The following is a 25,924-nucleotide window of genomic DNA, read 5'->3' as shown; positions in this document are numbered from 1 at the left end:
TTCCTCTCTCCTGTGGTTTTTCTCCCAATTTTCTACAGTGTCCAGTAGCAGAAAACACATACAAATATATAGATATATGCTTAAAAATAATAGAGGTTTAATAAGAACATCAGAACAGCCATACTGGGTCAGACCAAAGGTCATCTAGCCCAGTTTCCTGTCTTTTGACACTGGCCAATGCCAGGTGCCCCAGAGGGAATGAACAGAACAGGTAATCATCAAGTGATCCATCCCTGGTCACCCATTCCCAGCTTCTGGCAAACAGAGGCTAGGGACACCACCCCTGCCCATCTTGGCTAATAGAAAGGAGGGAAAAGGAATTAAATGTTTAAAAAAATGATATAGGACTAAAAATGGGAAATAAAGAAAAAGTGTTTTAATAAGCAGATGGGGCTCCTTATTCCTGATTGAGGCCTCTAGATGCTACAGTAATATACATAATAAACAATAGAATACTGTTAAAAAGAATAGAAACAGGTCAAGGTATAAAAAGGGGAAAAATAATTGAGCAGAAGTTTAGAACACCAAATTACTAAAGAATTATTATAACACAAACAGGAAGATATGACAAAAAGTAGCCACAAGTGCTGAATATATCTGTCTGTATAATATAAAAACATGGGACCCTATCCAGCAAACTTACACATGAGAAGCTTGATTGCAAGCTCTTCAAGGCAGGGGCTGTATCTTTTATGTACTTGCACAGAGCCTAGTACAATGGGGATTTAGGGGAGTGATTGCCGTAAGAATAATAATTATAATAAATAAAAAGAATAAATGTAGCCATTGAAAATCCAAACTTGGAGATTATGGTGATATTAAAAGGTTTAAGAATTCTGGAGTCAAATATCAAGGAGATATAGGGGAGATATATTAAATGTTCACAATTTATTACAGCCACAAAGATGTCTTTTACATGATTTATCTAAGCTTCCTCTGGAGAAGTACAAGAAAAGATTTATCTGTGCAGTACGCTCCATTGCAAGACTATGTATTATGCGTCACAGAAACAAAGAATCGTTGCCATCTCCGAAGGAATGGATCACATCAATTGATATATCTGTAATCTTAGAAAAAATAACAATAATTAGAGACTCCCTTGAGACAGATGGAAAAAAATACAGAATCTGTACTTGGTCACTTGCTATGATTCAAATGCATTTGGTTTGGTATCTGTTTTGAAAGTCACTTTTTGTTCATTATTGCCAATGTCCCAGACCAGTCTGTTGTCTGAGACACAACAGTAAACACAATTTCTGCATGAGAAACTTCTGTAACAATTATCATTATTGGAGCTTTGTCCTCCAGCTATATGTTCATGAATGTATTTTGTGGGTTTTTTTATTACTTTACTATTTGTGCTGAGAATGACATACCTGTGGTAAAATATTTCCTTTTATTGCATGTGTGACCCTGCACTCCTTGCGCTGGATGCCTTTGTATCATGTTATGATTACCACCAAACTTCTTGCAAACAAATAGTCTTTGACCATAGGTGAAGGCTAAGGTTGAAGATGTTACCCCTGCCCTGTAGCTCAAAAGAATGTCTAGCAAATCCCTGGCCTGTGTGTGTTGGTGAAGAGGTAGCCATAAGTAAATAAATCCAGATATAAATAGAAATAATTGATTAAAATAAAAAAAGTTATATAAATACAAAATTGACTTTTATTATTATTTTTCTTAAATCATTGTTTGATCCTCCCTCTTTTGTATAGATGTTTTGAGACCTGGATGTCTTCCTGAATTTATAGAACGTATTGTATTAAGTAGATTGGTTTTTGAAAAATAGATCTAATATTCAATCTTACAGATGGTGGCAAAAAACGTTCCAATTTTTGGATCTGGAATCCAGTCAACTGGAGTTTTCTGAACATTTTCCTCACATAAGTGTGGAAATATAGAGAACAGAAAAAGGACATGTTTCATATAGTGCACCTCATTTTTCTCGGGAAATATATGACTGATGAGAGAGATTATGTATCAGAAAGATATTTGAACAAAAATGGGATTCAATTTCTTGTTTTATTTAGTGAAGCTTCAAGCTTTGAGTGACCGTGGACACTTACATCATTCATATAGTGTACTGGAGCTGAAGAATTAGAAATATTTATTAAGAGAAAACTTCAAGAAGTGGAGTGAAAGAACATGGCAGTGATTGTAACATAGGGTCAGTCCTTCTCTTATTGACGTCAGTTGAATTTGCCATTGACATCGATGAAAGTGGGATCACGCTTCTGGTCCAGAGGCTTAGGTACTGGATTGCCTATTGCACTGTTTCCCCCTTTGACTTGACTAGAGTATATGTCTTGTATAATACTTATGTGGAAGCAAAGGAAACTATGTGAGGCAAACAGAGCAATATACATGCACATACCCTGTTACCATATATTTTGTCCTTGATATTCTGGTACTGTCCTATCACTGAAATGTACTTTCCAGAAATATACAGTTAGTGTAATTATACAGATAATAGAGGAAGAGGAGTGAACCAGAAAATGAAGATCAAATAATTAGAGAGAACCTAACCTGACCTAATCTAACCATAACCTGAACCTCCCCTCCAAACTTCTTTGATTATAAATTCTGAGATCCAACCCCCGTCCCCACAAACACCCTTATGGTTCTAGTTCTCAGTCTAATTCAAAACAAGAAAAAGCTTTCCCGCCCCCCCCCCCGGGTTCCAGCATACCTGAAATTTCACAGGAAAAGTTATCTTAATGAAAATTCAGCCCCACGTGGTGGAAAACGCTCCATAATAGCTGATTTCATGAAATTTCCACTTTTCATTAAGGCAGAAATCTTGTGAGAGCTATTGGTCTTGCAGGTTTTTTTCATTTTGGGAAAAACCTTACAGGAACCACTTGCAAGATCTTAGTGCTGTCAAATCGAAACATAGTCCTGATTCAGCTTCAAGCCAAATTCCCAGGCTTAACATGTACTATCTCCAAACATTGTCTTCTCACCCCAGCTCTACTTCTGATGACTACATATTAACCTTTTCTACAATATAATTTTAAATACATTGAATTTTTATAGTGCTTCTGGTTGGCTATAACTCTTGTGCACCATTAACTTAACCTAAAAATACTGTAGATGTTTACATAAGCCTCCGCTAGTGACAGTGTGCTGTAGTGAATTGAGCAAAAGAGTTGTGATGGGATTTGCTGAGTAATATCTTTCTCTTTGTGGTCTTTGGAAATTCACCTAACTTCTGAGTCTTTCACTTTCCTTGCCTCTAAAACAAGGCATTTGCTAAAAAGAATTAGCTAATATTTGTGAAGCACTTACAAAACAAAGTGCTATATAAATACTAAGTTGTTGAGATGATCATATATAATACTTGAAAGCTATTTAGCCTTTTAGGCTAACAATATGAATTCTGCAGAATGCCGTGGATTTTGTTTATTTTTAAAAGGAAATTGAAAGTGTATATTTAAATAAAGCTGTAGTATAAACCAGCATAAGGGCTTGATCTTCCTCTCAGTAATGTCAATGTCAAGGCTCCCATTGACTTTAATGGTGAAGGATCAAGTGCTAAAACAGGAGATTTACAGTTAATGTTCACATGCCATCCACACTTCTCTTGGGTGTGCTTAGGTTATTTTTATAGATATGAGAGCTGGGGTTGTATATCAGTTGTAACTTTTGAATTTCTGGTAGCTTTTGTTTTTTGTGTCACAACCTGAATGTTATTTAAACATCTTTTGTATTATTATTTAACACTGGATAATTCTCTAGAGGCCTCTTCAAAACAGCTAATGTTCCCTTTGGCACTGAAATCCACTTACCTTAACTGACTTCTGTTATACTTCAACCTGATTCTCAGAGTCACAATGGTAATATTCATTTTAGTGTCCCAATAGGTTCTTAGTATTCATCAAATATTTGATTTACATTTTCTAATAAGGCTTATGGAATGCAGGCACATGAAACCCATACCCTGCCATGATTCTTACTACTGTCTCTTTCATTAACACTGCAGATTATTTCTCTAAAATAATTAAAATCTGTAATTGAATACACTAGAATAATTTTGGAAAATTAGTTTAATTATTCCAATGCTTGTATTTGGAAAGATCACATCATTTATAATAACTGAATGAATAAATGTGTCTTTCATCCCCCACCTCATTTGGTTGATATTTATCATTTGAGAAGAAATATGTATTGATGTTTTCAAATGTATGTCTTGATTGAGCACCACAGACAAAGTTTAGGTGTTGCTTAATGCAAGTCTTGAATGGTAAGACTTTATGATTAACTTTTCTGTTTAAAATTAATTTAATAACCAATCGCTGTATCCTTTACTTACAAGTACTTATTGATAAACTCTTCTCCCCCCCTTACATATCTAAAACACACAAATTAATCCTTAACTGATGTACTTGTCATATATTTTTAGCCACGGTAAAAGTATTTACCCCTTTGGGTAACAAATGAAGCATGTATTCAATATGCAGGATTATCTACAGTTCAGAAATTGCAACAATACCTGGGCAGAAATGAGATAGTACAAGAAGTAACTGACAGATGGACTGAAAGGGTCCTGGCATTTCTGGAGTTGTGGAAGTCCCAAAATACATCAGTTCTGCCGCAGTGTTGCTGTTCAGGAGACTCCACAGCCCAGCAAAGGTTCATTAGTTGGTGCCTCTGCAAAAACACTAAGGAGGTTTATGATTCACTGGCCATAAACCACTGCACAGCACTTTGCAGCTGATACTACAGTAGATTGAGTTGCAGAACTGAGTGACAGTTTGACATTAAAAAATTTTCAACCTATATTATAAACTGTGCAGTAAAAAAAGGGTAAGACACTAAATGAGTTCTACCTAGTAAAAGACCTAAAAGGCAATAAGAAGGCGGAGGTTTTTAATGCCTTTTATGCTTCGGTCTTCACTACAAAGGTTAATTGGGACTAGGGCAATCAGACAGCAAGTGTGAAAAACTGGGATGGGGGGGTCTATAAGAAAAAGGAGCCTATATAAGAAAAAGACCCAAAAATCAGGACTGTCCCTATAAAATCCGGACATCTGGTCACCCTAATTGGGACTAAATACTCAACACAATATTAACAATAAAGGGGAAGGAACACAAGCCAGACTAGGGAAAGAACAAGTTAAAGAATATTTAGATACATTACAAGTATTTCAAATTGGCAGGGCCTGCTAAAATTCACCCTAGAGTACTTAAGAAATTAGTTGAAGCAATATTGGAACCATTGGAGACGATCTTTGAGATATCTTGGAGAATAGAGGAGGTCTGGAAAAGAGCATACTTAGAACTCATCTTTAAACAGGGGAAGAAAGAGGACTGGGGAAATTGGAGAGTGTTCAGCCTCACTTTGATAACTGGAAATAATGATTAAACGATTCATTTATAAGTACAGTACCTACAGGATAATAGGGTTATATGTAATAGCTAAGGCTACAATTTTGTCATGGGTATTTTTAGTAAAAGTCATGGACAGGTCACAGGCAATAAACAAAAATTCCCGGCCCATGATCTGTTTGTGACTTATAGTATAAATACCCCTGACTAAATCTTTGGGGGAGAAGGGTGCCCCAGAGGGCTGGGACTAGCAGCACCAGCAGTAGGGTGCTGCCAGAGTAGTGACTGACAGCCCCAGGGACCACAGCTGGGGGCCGCCAAGCAGCAGCTGCTCCAGCCAACCCAGGACCAGCTGCCAGGGGCTGTCTGAGCAGCGGCCAGTACGACTGGCCCCATAGTCGCTCCAGTAGCCTCTGGCTGCAGGGCTGCCCAAGCAGCTGGTGTGGCTGTCCCCAGGGCCATCTGAGCAGCTGGCCTCAGCGCCAGCAACACTGGCTGCTGCAGAAGTCACGGAGGTCACAGAAGGTCACAGGATCCATTATTTCTGTGACCTCCATAACAGACCAGGAGCCCTAGTAAAAGCCAACAATGATTGATGAAGAACAAATCATACCAAACCAACCGAATTTCCTTTACTGACAGAGTATCTGATCTGATGGATTGGGGTGGGCCCGGGGGGGAGGGGGAATGACATGATAGAGTAGACATATTTCTTGATTTTTAGTAAGGATTTTGACAGTTCCACATGACATTCTCCTAAGTAAACTAGGGCAATACTGTTTAGTTGAAATTACTATAATGTGGGTGCATAACTTGTTTGAAATATCATATTTAAAGAGTAGTTATCAATGGTTTGCTGTCAAGCTAGGAGGACATATATAGTGGAGTCTTGCAGGGGTCTGTAGTGAGTCCAGTGCTAGTCATTATTTTAATTAATGACTTTGATAATGGACTAGAGAATATGCTTTTAATATTTGCAGATGACACCAAACTAGGAGGAGTTGCTGGAACTTTGGAGGACAGGATTAGACCTTGACAAATTGGAGAACTGGTCTGAAACAAGATGCAATTTGATAAAGACAAATGCAAAGTACTACACTTAGGAAGAAAGAATTCAAATGCACAACTAAAACTGGAGAACAATTGGCTAGGAAGTAGTTCTGCTGAAAAGGATGTCAGATTATAGGGGATCGTAAATTGAATGAGTCAACAATATGATGCAGCTACAAAAAACCCTAATATTCTGGGGTGTATTCACAGAAGTGTCATATGCAAGATACAGGAGGTAATTGTCCTGCTACACTCAGCACTTAGCTGGAGTACTGTGTCCAGTTCTGAGTGCCACATTTTAGAAAAGATGTAGATAAACTGGAGAGAGTTCAGAGGAGAGAAACAAAAATGATAAAAGGTTTAGAAATCCTGACCTATGAAGAAAAGTTGAAAAAACTGGATATATTTAGTCTTGAGAAAAAACTAAAGAGAAACCTGATAATAGTCTTCAAATAAGTTGAGGATTGTTATAGAGAGGACAGTGATCCATTGTTCTCTGTGTCCAGTGAAGGTCAGATGAGAAGTAATGGGCTTAATTTGCAGCAAGGGGAATTTAGGTTAGATATTAGGAAAAGCTTTCTAACTATTAGAATAGCATAGAATAAACAGTGTAATTGGTTACCAGGGAAGACTGTGGAGTCCTCATCTTTGGAGGTTTACAAGAACAGATTAGAAAACACCACTCAGTGATGGTCTAGGTATACTTGGTCCTGCCTCAGTATAGGAGGCTGGAGTAGAATATTCTCACGGTCCCTGCCAGCCCTACATTTCTATGATTTGATATTCTATGATAATTAATCTAAGAGAAAAGAGAAATTGGAAAAGGTGGAGGAAAAGACTTCTGATATACTTTTTGGTAGTGGAGGACAGAAACAATGTGGTGAAGGAATGGGAGAGAAATCAGTACAAGAACAAAAGGGAAACAAAGTAGGTTACGCCAATTTACACCAGCTGAGGAGCTGACCCATAAATCTAATATACCTAAATGTTACCACAGAATACCAACACACATATTATGTGTTATACCCACACATATTATAATTTATACAAATATTTATATTTATATTTGCACATAAATAAAATAACTTATTATACCTGTGTATGGGATTCCAAATGACTGGATTCTCGGGGTGAGTGCACAGCTATGGTGCTTAAAAATAGAAGTTCTTGTACCCAGGCTACCTGTGCCTGCCAGTCTGGATCTAATAAGGAGTGTTTCTCATAGGAGGCACATTGCACCTGTGATCCATGACCTGCACGATATCCAGTTTGTACTGGAGTGTAGTTAAAGGTGTCGGTTTTAACCTGTAGAGCTTTAAATGGCTTGACTGCCTGTCTCCTAGTGTGATCCTGTGGCAGGGAATTCATCTGAAGTGCTTGAACTAACTGTCCCCAGATTTTAACTTAATGGGACAGGCAGAGCATTTTGAAGAGGTCTTTTTTCATTGTTTTATTTTATTTCCATAATCCGTTTGCCGAAGTCTGGGTTTTTGGGCCTTCGGACATGTAGCAGCACCCATTTGTTCTGCCAGGATGAGCAACTTTTAATTTCCTTCCTCGCTTCTGGTGTACTCTGGGCAGAGCTGTCTGGAGGATGACAACACCGTTTTGTGGCAAATTTTGAGGTTTCAAAATTTGTTGCTATTCCACATAGGAACAAAACCAAAACCCTTTGAATATTTTCATAAAAATTGAATTTTGTCACAATATCTCTTTTTGGAACAAAATGCTGTGTGTGTGTGTGTGCTTGTGTGTAACATAATAGTCGGGACACTGGCCTGGGTCATGTGAGGCCCAGCTTCAAGTTTCTGTCCTGCCGGACTCAGAGCAGAGTTTTTCATGCCGGGTCACTCTGAATCAAGCAGAGATGGGACTTGAATTTGGGTCTTTGACATCCCAGGCCAATGCTGTAACCACCAGCTATAGAGCATCAGAGAAAGGTGCTGTCTCTCAACTGAAAAGCTTTGGCTTTGATGAAATGAAGAAGAGGAAAAAAGTCTTTGCAGAAAGGGTGAGGTGGATATTAAGAGATAATCTTGAGCAACTTCACTCTACCCTCCAAATGAGGAAATTAAGCAGCCATATTAGCCAATTAAATATTACTGCTTTCACAAGGCCTGATTCTGCAATCTCTTATCAACATTGAATAGCATTCACATGAGGCCTTATTGAGTTTAATGAATAAATACTCATTATACTCATGTAAGTAAATACTACCCAATTTAAGGTTTGCAGAACTGGGCCCAAAGGCAGTTGAAATAGCCATGTATCACTCTGTTTTTCTCAGAGAACCACTGGAGTTCTGTCAGGTAGAGTTCTGTGTGTAGATTCAAAGGAGAATATGGCTGTTATTAGGACATGACCTTTAACAGCATCTTCTCTGATTCTGTTCCTTCAAAAAGGAGAGTACTGAGTAGCCTCCTAGAGCTGCTTAGTACTTTCCCTGTTCATGTCTGAGAGAATCATTTCAGTGCTAAAGAGCAGAATGCAGCCATAATAATTTTTCTGAATACTGCTTGCAGAGCCTAATTCTGTTCCGACTGAAATAACTGGGAGGGAAAAACCCTCATATTGGCTTTAATGAGGCAAGATTGGACCCTTAATGGTATCACAGTCACGTAAGCTTTGGGTTTGTTTTTTAGCATTATGCTTTTTAAGTGTTTTTAGTTGCTTCCTGCAGTGTATACAGCTGTGAACTTGGATAATAAATAAGGATCATTTCTATGAAGAAACCTTTGACAGCATTTTTTGCTTTGCTGAGGTAAGCTGTTAGTCATCTGCCACCAAAGTGTAATCAGCTAGATTTTAAATATTGCTGTGTCTTTCTGGTTTTACTGTATATTTGATTAGTCAATAAATATGTGTTCAGTATGTTTCCCAAGCCAAGCAATATTGGTAAGCTGCATTATTAAGAGGAAACTAATGTAAACCAACTAGAGCTACTGTGAAGGGTATTTTAATTAAAATGTTAAGAATGTTATAGAAAACTGACAAAAGACAAAGTTGCATTATCAAAAATATTATCAAAACATTATAGTGATATGTAGGTACACAGTATTTCCAAGTCTATTTATTCTTAGGGCCATATACACTGCTGGTGAAAGTGAAAGCAATGGAGCTGAACTCATGGATGCTAAGGATGGATTTGTGCCAAATTCTGGCTTCAGAATCATATAGACAAACATGGACAAGATTCAGAAGCCAAAATTTAGACTCCTAACTTCATATTTAAGGACCTGCCTGATTTTCAAAAGTGCTCAGTACCCCATCAAAGCATTTATTTAAATAATAAAATAAATAGAAATATAGATGTACAAGATTATTTTTAGGCTTCTATCCTTTGTTGTGAACTATTTCAGGGCAAAAAATACTCATGCCAAGTTTCCTCCCTCAGAAACATCCTAGAACAAAACAAAAAAGACCTAGAAGGAAGTCATAACTAAATGTGATGTGTGAATGAAAGCACTAAGCAGTATGAAATAGGAGTGGTTTGGATGGATACAATTTGGCCTGGTATGGCTAGAAAACTGTGAAGGTATGTCCTGGCTCACAAACAAGGCAGATAGTAAAGGGTTAAATTAGTTCGTTCTCTTTGGCCTGGTCTACACTAGGCGTTTAAACCGGTTTTAGGAGCGTAAAACCGATTTAACGCCACACCCGTCCACACTAGGAGGCACCTTATATCGATTTTAATGACTCTTTAAATTGGTTTCTGTACTCCTCCCCGACAAGAGGAGTAGCGTTAATATCGGGATTAACATATCGGAATAGGGTTAGTGTGGCCGCAAATCAACGGTATTGGCCTCCGGGCGGTATCCCACAGTGCACCACTGTGGCCGCTCTGGACAGCATTCTGAACTCTGATGCACTGGCCAGGTAGACAGGAAAAGCCCCGTGAACTTTTGAAATTCATTTCCTGCTTCCCCAGCGTGGAGAGCTCATCAGCACAGGTGACCATGCACAGCTCATCTGCACAGGTAACAATGCAGTCTCCTGAGAATCGAAAAAGAGCCCCAGCATGGACTGCACGGGAGGTACTGGATCTGATCGCTTTATGGGGAGAAGATTCAGTGCTAACAGAACTGCGTTCCAAAAGACGAAATGAAAAAATATTTGAAAGAATTTCTAAGGCTATGACGGATAAAGGCCACAGCAGGGACTCAGTGCAGTGCAGAGTGAAAGTTAAGGAGCTCAGACAAGCCTACCAGAAAACCAAAGAAGCAAACGGAAGGTCCGGGGCAGGTCGAAAAACATGCCGCTTCTATGCTGAGCTGCATGCAATTTTAGGGGGCTGCGCCACAAGTACCCCACCCCTGACCGTGGATTCCGAGGTGGGGGTTGTAATCTCTGCCATGTCTGAGGATTATGCGGACGGGGAAGATGAAGATGAAGAAGAGGAGGACGACCTAGCAGAGAGCACACAGCACTCCGTGAGCCCCAGCAGCCAGGAGCTTTTTATCACCCTGACGGAATTACCCTCCTCCCAGCCCTCCCAAGCAACTATCCCAGACAATGACGCCATGGAAGGGACCTCTGGTGATTGTACCTTTGCAAATAGCAAACATTGTTTTTTAAGCAAGCGTTTTTTAATGATTGATTTGCCCTGAGGACTTGGGATGCATTCGCAGACAGTATAGTTACTTAGAAACGTTTGTTAACATGTCCGGGGATTGAGAGGAAATCCTCCAGGGACATCTCGATGAAGCGCTCCTGTAGGTACTCCAGAAGCCTTTGCAGAAGGTTTCTGGGCAAGGCAGCCTTGTTCCGCCCACCATGGTAGGACACTTTACCACGCCATGCATGTAGCAAGTAATCAGGTATCATTGCATGGCAAAGCATAGCAGCGTATGGTCCCGGTGATTGCTGGCATTCAAGAAGCATCCGTTCTTTATCTCGCTGTGTTATCCTCAGCAAAGTGATATCGTTCAGGATAACCTGGTTAAAAATCAGGAATTTAAGTAAGGGGGATGGCCATTTTCCTACTGGGTTCGTGGACTGCAGCAGCTTAAAAAAAAATCCTTTCCTGCACGTAGCCAAGCGGGGGGAGGGGAGGAGTGAAATGCCGATGATCTTTTTTGTGTTTGGTCACCGGGGATCTTCCCCAAGCTACCAGCCACGCAGTGGGTGCGGGGGTGGGAAGGGTGTTGATTAGCAGGGAGCTAGCGTGGTATTAGCCATGCGTTGGGGGGAGGGGTAAATCACTACAGAAGCCGAAAGACAGTGGCTTACCATGGCCGCATGCAAGCTGAATTCTGATGCCCGGACCTGTGTCTGTGAGATCTGTAACTCCAGAGCTGCAGGCACTCAGTATTAAGATGAAAAATGCGACCTTGTAGGGAAATCACATGTGCTATGTAAGGTGAATAGTGCTGTTCACTGTGAAAGAGTATAACCATTGTTCTGTAAAATGTATCTTTTAAAATATTTCTCTCCCTCATGCAGCTGCAAATTTTTTAAGCGTCCCTCCTCCATCCCAAAGGCTAGCACAGATAAGGCGGAGGAAAAAGAAGACGCGAGATGAAATGTTCTCGGATATTATGGAAGTTACACGCAATGAAAGAGCTCATCTGAATGAGTGGAAGGACGTGGTATCAAATTACAGGAAAGATGCCAGTGAACGTGAGGACAAGAGGGACACCCGAGATGAGAGGTGGTGGCAGGAAGACCGGCAGGAAAATCAGCGGTGGCGGCAGGAAGATCAGCGGTGCGGGATGCAACTCTGGGGCTGCTGCGTGATCAAACTGACATGCTCCGGCGTCTGGTGGAGCTTCAGGAATGGCAGCAGGATCACAGAGTGCTGCTGCAGCCCCTGTATAACCACCCTCAACCCTCACCATGTTCCACATCCTCCTCACCCAGACGTGTAAGAACGCGTGGGGGGAGGCTCCGTGCACCCGTCCACTCCACCCCCGTGGACAGCCCAACCAGAAGGCTGTCATTACTGTGAAATTTTTTTAATAGCCTTCTCCATCCCTCCTATCCTCCTCCCAAACCACACCCTTACTTCTCTCCCTCTTTTTATAATGAATTAATAAAGAATTCATGATTTTTAAACGAGAGTGACTTTATTTGCATAAGTAAGCTGTACTCGAAGGGGGAGGGTGCTAACAGGGAATGAGTCAATCAAGGGGGGGTGGGTGTTCATCAACAAACACAGCAGTCACACTGTACCCTGGCCATTGATGAAGCTCGTTTTCAAAGCTTCTCTGATGCGCACCACTTCCTGGTGTGCTCTTCTAATCTCCCTGGTGTCTGGCTGCGCGTAATCAGCGGCCAGGTGATTTGCCTCAGCCTCCCACCCCACCATAAAGGTCTCCCCCTTACTCTCACCGAGATTGTGGAGAATACAGCAAGCAGCAATAACATAGGGGACATTGGTTTGGCTGAGGTCTGAGCGAGTCAGTAATGTGTGCCAGCGCGCCTTTAAACGGCCAAATGCACATTCCACCACCATTCTGCACTTGCTCAGCCTGTAATTGAACAGATCCTGACCACTGTCCAGGCTGCCTGTGTATGGCTTCATGAGCCATGGCATCAAGGGGTAGGCTGGGTCCCCCAGGATAACGACAGGCATTTCAACATCCCCAACTGTTATTTTCTGGTCTGGGAAGTAATTCCCTTGCTGCAGCCGTTTAAACAGAGTAGTGCTTCTGAATACGCGAGCGTCATGAACTCTCCCTGGCCATCCCACGTGGATGTTTGTGAAACGTCCCTTGTGATCCACCAGTGCTTGCAGCACCATTGAAAAGTACCCCTTCCGGTTTAATTACTGGGTGCCCTGGCGCTCCGGTGCCAAGATAGGGATATGGGTTCCATCTATCGCCCCCCCACAGTTAGGGAATCCCAGTGCAGCAAAGCCATCCACTATGGCCTGCACGTTTCCCAGAGTCACAACCTTTCGTAGCAGCAGCTTAGTGATTGCTTTGGCTACTTGCATCACAGCAGCCCCCACAGTAGATTTTCCAACTCCAAATTGATTCCCGACTGACCGGTAGCTGTCTGGCGTTGCAAGCTTCCACAGGGCTATCGCCACTCGCTTCTCTACTGTGAGGGCTGCTCTCATCTTGGTATTCTGGCGTTTCAGGGCAGGGGCAAGCAAGTCACAAAGTTCCATGAAAGTGCCCTTACGCATGCGAAAGTTTCGCAGCCACTGGGAATCGTCCCACACCTGCAACACAATGCGGTCCCACCAGTCAGTGCTTGTTTCCCGGGCCCAAAATCGGCATTCAATGGATAGAATCTGCCCCATTACCATCAGGATCTCCAAAGCGCAGGTGCCCGCGGTTTGAGAGAATTCTGTGTCTATGTCCTCATCACTGTCATCGCCGCGCTGCCGTATCCGCCTCCTCCTCGCCTCGGTTTGAAGGTCCTGGTTCACCATATACTGCACGAGAGTGCGCGAGGTGTTTAAAACATCCACGATTGCGGTATTGAGCTGAGCAGGGTCCATGCTTGCTGTGCTATGGCGTCTGCACAGTTCACCAAGCAAAAAAGGCGCGAAACGGTTGTCTGCTGCTTTCAGGGAGGGAGGGGTGAGGCTGTACCCAGAACCACCCGCGACAATGATTTTTGCCCCATCAGGCACTGGGATCTCAACCCGGAAATTCCAACGGGCGGGGGAGGCTGCGGGAACTATGGGATAGCTACGGGATAGCTACCCACAGTGCAACGCTCCAGAAATCGACGCTAGCCTCGGACCGTGGACGCACACCACCGATTTAATGTGTTTAGTGTGGCCGCGCGCAATCGATTTTATACAATCTGTTTTGCTAAACCAGTTTATGTAAATTCGGAATAATCCCGTAGTGTAGACGTACCCTTTGACTCATTGATTCAGCCATAAATATTAAGAGGCTTATGGTGTATCTTAAGTAGGACAGTCACTGGTAAAAGGGCAATGATGCAGCTGCATCTCAAGAAATACTTTCTGATTACAGGGGGAACACAGCAACGAGTATCACCCAGGTAATTATCCTGTAAGTTTCCTACTTTTTTTCCTGTAATGCATATAAACAGGATGAGGGCATGTGCACTTGGCAATGAGTTTTGTGTTCAGTTCTGGTTTTAAAAAAAACGTATTTTGATGTGTTCTCTGATATTTTAACTCTTGGATACTTCCATTTGGTAACTGGGAAATGTCAGGTCAGACTCTGCGGCATCACTAATGTAGGCCTAAACTTGGCTAGCCTCTAAATAGGCCCATGCAGTCAGACATTACTCCTTGATTGGGTAATTCTGATCATTTTACCATACTTTGTTTCTGCTATACAAGTTAAAAAACTTCCTTCCACCAACTCCAATATGAGGAACTAGCATTAAAAATATATTTAAACAAGATGTCTGAGCCTAAAATTGCCACTGTTCAAAATAATCCGATTCCATGGTGGGACAATAACAGATGCAACATGTCTCTGAGATCACTTGAAGTTCTGTGGATAGCTGTGTGCAGAGTACATGAATTAACTTATTACATCTCAGAAGTGAAATGTTATGTGCATAATATATGTTGATACGTTGTGTGTGACTGTTATCTAATTTTTAGAGCCATATCTTCATTGATGCATAGCCTTATATACTGCTAAAGGCTTCATATAGGACAATGGTTAGTTTATACCACTTTTTTTAGGATATACTAATTTTCAGTGGAAAACTAATATTGATGACAAAAATACCCTTTTAAATTAAGGTAGTGAATACATAACCTAAATAACTCTTATGAAAGGCAATAGTCATGGAAAATTAAAGTACTCAGAAAGTAGCAAAAGTTGTTATAGATTCTCAGTGCTTAGCAGCCAGGGCTGCCTGAAAGACATGGGTTGGGATATATTCAGTTGAGTGACTGCGTGTGATCCAGTGGATAGGGATACCTGAGTTTTATTTTCAGCTCTGCCATTGCCCTGCAGTATAGCCTTATGAAGTCACTTAATATCTCTGTTTCTCATCCAACCCTCTGTCTTCCTGCACCACTGAAGTCAATGGGAGACCAAGATATTATAGGTAGTGACTTCTTTAGCTGTGTGTTTTTACAGTGCCCAACACAATGGGCTGCAATCTCAGCTGGGGACTGTAGTAACTACTGTAATATAAATAATAGTGTTTTAATTAACTGCTTTATTTCAGTTCTGTTATCTCACAATTTTTTTGAGTAATATGGACATTTTGTTTCCTTTACATACTTAAAATAGTGCCAGGAGACTCAGTTGGTTTGAGGGTCAGCAATTATGTGGTTATTCAAATTCCTTGCACCTGCAGGTCAGATTTTGTTTGTTTATGTTTTGTGTTTCAGACTGAGTGTTCACTAAATATTATGAATTTAAAATATTCAAAAAATGAATTAAATGAAAACATTAGCACTGTTAAGTTTATAATCAGTGTGATGCGGGAGATGAAAAGTAATGTGGAATCCAGCTGTACAGTATGTTGGCATAAGAACTCTTGACTTACAGCTGTTTCTTTATTCTTTTTTTGTTAGTTGAACAGCATATTTTTTTCCAGAAAACCTTGCTTTGCATAACTTACAAATTCAAAAGATTATTTAGTTCTGTGCATCATAATTTAAACTGAGTGAATTCAAATTCCATTAAAGTCACACAGCATTCGTATGCGGTGGACAGGCTAACTAATAAGTCTCTCCCTACTGTTCCCTCCCTTATTCACTACATACTTTGCATCTTCTGCAACAGATGAATCACAGGTCTTACAAAAGGGGGCAGGGCAAGGAAAAATGATAAACTGAAACACCGACATTTGAAAAAATAACTTTTTATTTTCCATTTTTATTGCTAAAATGGAAATTTTTGAAAAAGTAAAAAATGTTCACATAAATTTCCAATTTTTAAATAAAGCATTGTTACAATGAATTATTTTGTTTGGCTTGCTTTGCTGGTTGGTGGTTTGTGGTCCTCCTCCCAAGCTCACAGGGATACCAAATGAACAATTTTTTTATACTATATATAAAAGCAATTCCAGTTGTTTGGTTGTTGGCATACATGTTCTGTTGCATAGTTTTAACAATGTTGAGTTCATAAAAGTCTATTGTGCACTTTAATCCTAGGTTGTGGTAGCTTCAAACATTGTTTGATGCCATCAATTCAAGTACCTACTTTAGTTGTTTTAACTCATAGCCCTTTGTTTTATTCTCATCCAGTGTGTGGGAAGACTATCTGAAGGCAATTTTGGTATGTAGCTCTTGTAGAAAATTTCCAATTTACTCCATTTGCCTCTGCAATCCTGATATTAAGGTCACTACTTTGGCTACAGTGGAGTGCTCCTGCTTAGGGTGATATTGCACATCTTGCAAAAGACTAGTTTTTTATAGCTGTTTTTAATTTTGGATAAAAATGATAAGTTGGTTTCATGGTTAAAGAGGTGACTGTAACTGTGGAGACCTGGATGCTATATAACCCTCTGCCACAGGAGGCTAGATTCCCAAGGGGAATTTAGGCTGAATATTGGAGTGCTTAACTTTTAGGTGCCCTGCCATGAAGTGGAATCCCCAATCCCTTTTCAGGCACCCAGACTCCCTATACATTGTATAGGGAGAGTTAGTCACCTAAAAAAGTGTTTTGCAGAACCCTGCAAGCTGAGTGGGGAGTCACTTAAGCTAGCCAGTAGGAAATGCCAAAACAAGGGGTAGGACCTAAGCCCCACCCCTCAAAGGGAGTTAGGCACCTAAATCCAAGCTGAAGGGAGGTATCTCCCTCTACTCAGGATTCACACTCATGAAACCTCTCCTGGAGTTATGTGCCTAAGCATGGTCAGTTCTTTCTCTAGAAAAGCAGAGGAGGAGCCACCCCCTCTGACTCAATTCAGAGCAGGGATTTGAACCCAGGTGTTCCTCCTCCTGCTTGAGTGCTCTAACCACTTGGGTTTGGGCAAAAGGGTGGTGGCAATACCACCACCTCCTGCTGTGTTTTGTGCTGGGACCAATCTACGATATGTGCTCCAAGGCAGCATCTGAACACATCTACTGGATCATCTACTGGATGAGATATGTGGGGGTGGGGGAAATCCTACTGTATGAATCCTGCCAGGTCTCAGGTGTGAGTTAGGTGCCGAGCTTCTTGACAGTGTCAAGATTGAGGCAGCTTTGCTCATGCCCATCAGCAGAAATTTAGGCACCATGGAGACTTTACCAGTGGAAACGTAGGCCACCTACAGGGTTAGGTGACTGCTGAGCAGGGGTTTTGTTAATGTCAGTGATATATTGGACTGAGATGCCTTAAGGGGAAGCCCCCTTGTGAATCTGGCCCAGGATTCCTAGGGGCAAGTCATTTAAACCAAAATGTAAACAGGTGGCCTGTAATTATGTGTTCCTCATTTTCTGGGTGTCCATTTGCAGACGTGCAGAGTCTCAACTGCAACTGAAGTAAATTGGTGCTGTTCTTTGAACATAAAAAATACTATTAAATATTAATTACTCTGAAAAATTAGGTGCTAGGTGTCTCAAGTTAGGCACTCAAAATTAGTGGACATTTAATTTTGGCTTTAATCTCTCCCTGCCTCAGTAATATCACCTCTTAGGGGTGTTGTGAAGATAAATTCATTAATTTTTGTGAAGCATTCAGATACTGTGGTGGGATCACTGTAGAAATCCCATGTGGTAATTAATAATTTTGTATTCAGTGCAGGGTTTTGGTGTTGTGTGGTAAATAAGGCCTGAGATCACACAGTGAATGATGACAATAAAAAGAAATATTAAATAGCTAACCATTCAGTGAACATAGTTCATTTTGTAAACTGAATGAGTCCTGTGGAAAAAATAGTACCTTAATTCTGGTATTTCACAACTTTTGAGTGCTTGAATTTGCAAACTTAATATTCTTTTAACTCAGTTTTTTAAAAATATAATACAGAAATATAGTAAAAGACCATTCTTGCATTAGAGATCTCATGGTCTTTAAGACAAGACATCTGCATGCACCATTTTTTAGGTATAGAGGCTTTGCTGTTGTTAGTAGAGAAAATTGAGCACATCAGTAGTATCAGATTACTGCCTGCCTAGCCAATTGCATGCCCATATTTGCATGCACAGTTACATACAATTGCATGTGTCAAATGGCATAGTATCAAACCTCTTTGTAAGTGGAAAAATTAGCTGGAAGATATTGAATGCTGCTGACCACTTCTGGTTGGTCTGCCTACAAGTTGGGAAGTGATTACTCACTTTGAAGGGGAATTAAACTATGTAAGTCAGGTATTTGGGGGCTCATTTTGTAAGCTTTGTGATCAGATGTAATCTGTGATCTGTACTGCCCTCAACATACTCTGGCTATCAAAGTGTCCTACAGAGATCACAACATGCTCTGGGATGAAAATGTAAGGGAAGATATCTTCTGATTCTAACTTCTGCTTGCCAATCACCTGTGCAGAAGGAGGGCCCATTAGTATGGATTACTGGAGCTACACTCATAAAAACCCATTTTACAGGTAGGGGGAAAATTCCCTTTTCATTCAGTACCTTAGTGGATGTAATTAACATTTTTAGTTCTAATTATAGTTTTTGTATCTCAGCCATTATGCTAATGGCATTATTCAGTAGTACGTGAGATTGCATTCATTATCACTGGTGAATTAAACCTTTATTAAAGAAAAATTCCCCCAGGTCTCATTCTGGAGTTAAGTAATTATTCATTTGGTTTTATCCTGGCAATTAGCTTATATACTGTAGCTCTCATTACTGAGTTTCTATACTTCCCTGAATGAGATTAACCCACCATGGTAAATAAATGCCTACCAGCTTCCAGTGGGTTGCTTCTTAAGCACATTATGTAATAAAATAAGGACTTGTGAAGCCATGAAAAAGCATTCTGGTTCCCAACAAACAATGCAGTAAAAGAGAGGAGATTATGATGGACATTTGGGACTCAAACAGCAACAACAACAAGGGGATTATGAAGCCTTCCAACAGAGCAGTTAATTTTTATTATTTTTTTATTTATTCAGCTGACCTCTTTGCTGTGTAGGTTGTGGCAGATATTGCAACTGTATATGGTATCTTCCGGGGAACAATATTGTATTAAGTTTATATATCACTGTGGCCAGAGATTACATGTATCATTGTGTTCTAGTGCAGGGGGGAAGGTTATCACAGCTCCTCCAGGGACCAAAAGCCTTGTGTGTATTGGGTGTGGTGGTGATTCAGGTGAATCACTTAGGTTGCAAACACATCCAGAGAGAGGTGCCACCCCCGGGGAGTCTTGCATACACTGGTTCAAACTGGGTTTTCAGAGACAAACAAATAAAGAAAGGGCTTTTGTCATAAAAAGACTGTGTTTAAACTGACTCAGGGCCCTCTCTCTCTGATCCAGCAAACGGACAGGACCTTCTGTCCAAGGGGGGCCCTTAACTCTTGCAGAAGACTTGGAAGGACTTTGACCTACTAGGGCTCCATACACTGGTGGGTGACCTCTGGTAAGCGTTTAGCATGCATACAGGAATTTGTATTGTTTTAATATATTATTTCTATAATGCTTTTACCTTAAGAATAAATGTGCTTTCTCAGAAACTGCTACGTGATAACTTTTAACTGCTGGTAGTACTCTGTTCATAGCCTTTAGAGAGAGAAAGCAAAGCACGTGGTCTTTAGGCAGACTGGGTTGCTGGGGATATTGCACAGCAACCTGCCTTACACTGCAGCTTTAAAACCCCTGGTTGGAAGAGAAAGAGATGCCCATCTCCAACAAGAGAGGTGACAGCTGGGGATGGAAACCTTAAGTAGGTACTGTCAAGGGACCACAGAGAGGGAACACAAGTGCAGTTTTCCCTGAAACTGTGACATAGGTCAGTATGCTTTATAACTGAGCTATACAGTGTGCTAGGCCACATTTGCCCAATGAGAGCTTCTAGGCTTACAAACATTTCTTGGATGATCAGTCATACCTCACATTCATTCCATTGAAAAACTGTCTATCTAGCTACTTATATACCCATCCTCCATCATTCTAGTTTCTGAACACCTCACAAACACTATTGCATTTATCTTCACAATGTCCCTCTGAGGTAGGGAAGTGTAATTATGCCTGTTTGACAAATGGGAAATTGAAGCACACCAAGACTAGCTTGCTTACCACAAGTCACACAAGAAAACTGCAATAGAGACTGGAACTGAACTCAGTTCTTCTGAATTCCAATCTATGGTCTTAAACACTGAGAGGAAGAATGTTCTTACATTTGCCATCATTCTTATTTAAAAAACAGTTATATGTTCCAAAATATGAGTCAAATTATTAAGTCCTTACTCAATTTAAACTTAGTTTTCACTCTTCTCCCCTTTCCTCCCTTTCCCTGAGATTGATTTCCACATGTAGGGACAATCATCAATTTTTTCTGTAATTGTAGCAAGAGGTTTTATAACATTTCCAGGCCAAAATATTTTAAAGATCTCTTAAATCAACCGAGCATCTTGTTACCCAACCTTCACTCATGGATAAGATATAATAATAGCACAAGATCAAAACCTGAAGTACTACCTCAGACAAAGCTGTAACTGACTCCATGGGAGTTTTGTCTCAAGAAAGACTTCAGATCTTGACCGTGAACAACTACCTGTATGCAAAATACAGACATAGCCTCCTTTATGCTATGAATACAGTCAATTTGCACAGATAGGCAAAGCTGAGTATAAATTTGTGTTTGATAAGCATCATTTAATATCTCTGTTCCCTATTCTGGCAATATCTACAATATACCCACAGGATCTAAGAACCATCTCAAACAGCAGCACTTTCTAGTCCAAATGCAAATTACATTTTGTCGCCTTTACCTTCAATAGCAAACACACAGAGCACAGCCAACATAAAATAAACAAATGGAAAATAATTTAAAAAAATATCTCCTTCCCATTGGAGAGAAAAAGACCTAGGGGACAAATGCTAGCCACATCATTTAATGAACTCCTGGAAGGCACCTAGATAGTTTTTTGATAAAGGAGGTCTAAGAAGCTGAATATTAGTATAGAATTCAATGTCATTAATAAATCTTAGAATAAATTATATGCAGAGTTATAGGCCACTAAAAAAAAAAGGGAAGTACTGCAGGAAATAGGCTACCTTAAAGGGTTAAAAGGATTGCTTAGTCAATATTCATAAAGTGTTTTGAAACGTACTGTGCTACAGCTCATCATTATAATGAATTTGAATTGTGTACAGTAAGACTTGCATAGCATTCATTTCAATACAAATGTGTTTTATAAATTAATACATATATCCAGGTCTCTCTTAGGGTATAAAGTAGACACACAATAGAATCAGTATGGTAGCAGTGTTGAATACTTTGATCTGGAAGACTTGGGTTCAGTTCCAATCTCTCACTCCTTAGGTATCAAACAGAGCACTAGGGAAAGAATGTGCTCAGTCCTGGCAAGAGAGTAAAGTAGTGCTTTTGTGATGACCCCTTTTGACCACTGAAGAAGCAGAGTGTGTCTGGCATGAAGGATGATGATGGTAGTTTTAAAGTGGAATTCTTCTCTGAAATGTCATTCTATAAAAGTGTATTGAGGGGGCTTCTGTGTTTAAAGAGTATCAATTACTTCTTATCAAATATTCTCAGTTTACATGTAAAAATATTTTTTTTCTACCAGCACAGCAAATTCTGCCTGGGCTCTTCAAAATCAAGCTGAGTGTTTTCCTTCTCATGCATTATCAGTAATAATAAAGATCCTCCAGGCCAAATTCTTCCCTCAGTAATACTTGTACAACTCAGCTACTCTCTGTGGCATGATCACATTGTGGTGCCAGGCTGCCATTGGATGGAGCTTAGTGGATTATTATTATGGCAAAAGTTTAATATCATTCTCACATTTTAAACAGCACACTGGTCTGGGAGCATAACAGCAACATGAAACCTACTAGACTAGTAGCTTGCTGGCAAAAATGTGACTCAAAGCCAGCTAGCTTCTTGATTTGAGATGTGCAAATACTTCACCTTTATGTCCAAGGAAAATGGTCATTACATTAAAGCAAATGAAGCAAAATTCTACTGGAGTTGAGAGCAGCACAGTACTATGCCTTTAGTAGCTCTGCAACCCTACCTTCTACTGTAGATGCTTACAGTCTAATAATATCTATAGTGTCTCATTTAAACAAGCAGTTTTGTTCTCTTAAGGGACGAAATCGGAGGGCCCAGATAATCTTCATCCAAAAATAGTAAAGGAACAGGAACATGAAATTGCAAGCCCATTAGCAAGAATTTTTAATGAATCAGCAAATTCAGGGGTTGTACCGTACGACTGGAGAATTGCTAACATAGTTCCTATTTTTAAGAAAGGGAAAAAAAGTGATCCAATTAACTGTAGGCCTGTTAGTTTAACATCTGTAGTATGCAAAGTTTTGGAAAAAATTTTGAAGGAGAAAGTAGTTAAGGACATTGAGGTCAATGGTAATTGGGACAAAATACAACATGGTTTTACAAAAGGTAGATCATGCCAAACCAACCTGATCTCCTTCTTTGAGAAGGTAACAGATTTTTTAGACAAATGAAACACAGTGGATCTAATTTACCTCGATTTCAGTAAGGCATTTGATATGGTTCCACATGGGGAATTATTAGTTAAATTGAAAAAGATGGGGATCAATATGAAAACTGAAAGGTAGATAAGGAACTGGTTAAAGGGGAGACTACAATGGGTCATACTGAAAGGTGAACTGTCAGGCTGGAAGGAGGTTACTAGTGGAGTTCCTCAGGGATTAGTTTTGGGACCAATCTTATTTAATCTTTTTATTACTGACCTCGGCACAAAAAGTGGGAATCTGCTAATAAAGTTTGCGGATGACACAAAGCTGGGAGGTATTCCTAACACAGAGAAGGACCGGGATATCATACAGGAAGATCTGGATGACCTGGTAAACTGGAGTAATAGTAATAGGATGAAATTTAATAGTGAAAAGTGCAAGGTCATGCATTTAGGGATTAATTACAAGAATTTTGGTTATAAATTGGGGACACATCAGTTAGAAGTAACAGAGGAGGAGAAGGACCTTGGAGTATTGGTTGATCACAGGATGACTATGAGCCACCAATATGATGTGGCCGTTAAAAAAGCTAATGCGGTCTTGGGATGCATCAGGCGAGGTATTTCCAGTAAAGATAAGGTGTTAGTACCATTATACAAGGCACTGGTGAGACCTCATCTGGAACACTGTGTGCAGTTCTCGTCTCCCATGTTTAAGAAGGATGAATTCAAACTGGAACAGGTACAGAGAAGAGCTACTAGGATGATCCGAGGAATGGAAAACCTGTCTTATGAAAGGAGACTGAAAGAGCTTGGCTTGTTTAGCCTAACCAAAAGAAGGCTGAGAGGAGATATGATTGCTCTTTATAAATATATCAGAGGGATAAATATCAGGGAGGGAGAGGAATTATTTAAGCTTAGTACCAATGTGAACACAAGAACAAATGGATATAAACTGAACACTAGGAAGTTTAGACTTGAAATTAGACGAAGGTTTCTAACCATTAGAGGAGTGAAGTTCTGGAACAGCCTTCCAAGGGGAGTAGTGGGGGCAAAAGACATATCTGGCTTCAAGACTAAGCTTGATAAGTTTATGAAAGGGATGGTATGATGGGATAGCCTAATTTTGGCAATTAATTGATCTTTGATTATTACCAGGTAAATAGGCCCAATGGTCTGTGATGGGATGTTAGATGGGGTGGGATCTGAGTTACTACAGAGAATTCTTTCCTGGGTGCTGGCTGGTGAGTCTTGCCAACATACTCAGCGTTTAACTGATTGCCATATTTGGGGTCGGGAAGGAATTTTCCTCCAGGGAAGATTGGCAGAGGCCCTGGAGGTTTTTTGTCTTCCTCTGCAGCATGGGGCACGGGTCACTTGCTGGAGGATTCTCTGCACCTTGAGGTCTTTAAACCATGATTTGAGGACTTCAGTAACTCAGATATAGGTTAGGGGTTTGTTACAGGAGGGGGTGGGTGAGATTCTGTGGCCTGCATTGTGCAGGAGGTCAGACTAGATGACCATAATGGTCCCTTCAGACCTTAAGTCTATGAGTAACACCGCAGTTCTGTTGAGCAGTAAAGGACATAAAATCTCTGAGGGCAATAGACAACAGCAATGATAAATGTGATGACGAACTGGAACAACAGGACATATCTTTACCAGAGACATTGGGATCTCTGTTTGGAGGCTCTTCCATTGTAGTGTTGTCCTAGGAGGGTCTGTTTGCCTTGAGGAAAGTTTCCACTCTGTTTCTTCCTCAAAAATGAGTACAAGAATTTATCTATAGATGCCCTTTCCAAAAATTATTCATCTCATCTGCTGTATGCCATTGTCCCATTCCCATTACTCTTGTGCTACGTTCACAAAATAAAGGAAAACACGTTAGTCATTTTGATGCCTCCCTGCATTTACTAGTCCTGATGGTGATGTTCTAAGCTGTTGCAAATAGCAATAATTTCTCCAGGCAGGTTTCTGCTTAGATATGGTTACTGAACCAGGGTACCTTCTTTCATCTAGATCAGGGGTCGGCAACCGGTGGCTCGCGGCTCGCCAGGGTAAGCACCCTAGCGGGCCGGCCCGGTTTGTTTATCTGCCGCGTCAGCAAGTTCGGCCGATCGCGGCTCCCACTGGCCGCGGTTCGTGGTCCCAGGCCAATGCGGGAGGCAGGAAGCCGCGGCCAGAACATCTCTCGGCTCGCGCCGCTTCCTGCCTCCCGCATTGGCCTGGGACCGCGAACCGTGGCCAGTGGGAGCCGCGATCGGCCGAACTTGCCGACGCGGCAGATAAACAAACCGGGCCGGCCCGCCAGGGTGCTTACCCTGGCGAGCCGCAAGCCACCGGTTGCCGACCCCTGATCTAGATATTCCAGAATACGCCTACACGTCAAACACCACAAAGTCCTTATGATTCCTGTGATTCCAAAGGTTTTTTAGAAATAATCTAGGAAGTTGGTCCTCATCTTGAAGTTACTGGTGGTCACTTTGAATTAGGTTCTAGATTCTGCAGAGTACCAAACCTTTCTTGTTCTATTCACAGTTCAGACATTAAATAGTCAGTATTTGCCAACCTTTAACACTGAGATCCTAGATATAAATATAGGAGAAATTGTGGTAATTTCAGATACCAGTGTCATAATAATTGACAAATATTGACTTTTAATGGTGACCATTATTGTATATTTTCTAAAACTAGCAAATCTATTTAATGTCTTTCTTGAGTTTAGAGTTTACTATAGTGCCCATCCCTGTAATCTGTGATTCACTATGTTTTAAAAAGTAATATCCTGAACTGCAATAACACCAGTCCGAAAAGTATCAGATCTTGGAGGGACTTTCAAAAAAATGGTTAGCATTGTACTTTTTATAAAGCTAAAGATATGCTTGGGATTTCAGCAGACATTTGGGATATTAAGATAAAGCTAAGGATTCTTGGTGCAAGGAGTACTCAGTAGGGGGAGGGAATCAGGGAATAGGTGTTTTTGGATGCTATCTATTTTTTTTCCAGATTACTCTAAAAGGGATTGGGATTGGCAGGATACTATCCCATTCATGAATATCTTTGAATGATATTTGGATCCAGTTGCAATACCACTAT

The 25,924-nt window shown here is 40.6% G+C and overlaps 1 protein-coding gene across 14 annotated transcripts in view; it reads left to right on the top strand.

The window, feature by feature from the left end:
• IQCM (IQ motif containing M) overlaps nt 1-25,924 on the top strand; it is a 228,279-nt gene that overhangs the window by 85,627 nt on the left and 116,728 nt on the right. Inside the window, exon 12 of one of the 14 annotated variants that reach the window (XM_045017619.1) lies at nt 2,031-2,146. The exons of the other annotated variants lie outside the window; for them this stretch is intronic. Coding sequence (XP_044873554.1) covers nt 2,031-2,101 — 71 coding nt within the window. The 3' untranslated portion in view covers nt 2,102-2,146. Of the gene's footprint in view, nt 1-2,030; nt 2,147-25,924 lie in introns of those variants that run through there. 14 annotated transcript variants of the gene reach the window in all.

Source organism: Mauremys mutica, chromosome 5, assembly GCF_020497125.1.
Source record: "Mauremys mutica isolate MM-2020 ecotype Southern chromosome 5, ASM2049712v1, whole genome shotgun sequence".
Lineage (NCBI taxonomy): Eukaryota > Metazoa > Chordata > Testudines > Geoemydidae > Mauremys > Mauremys mutica.
This window is presented reverse-complemented; position numbering and strand designations above follow the sequence as displayed.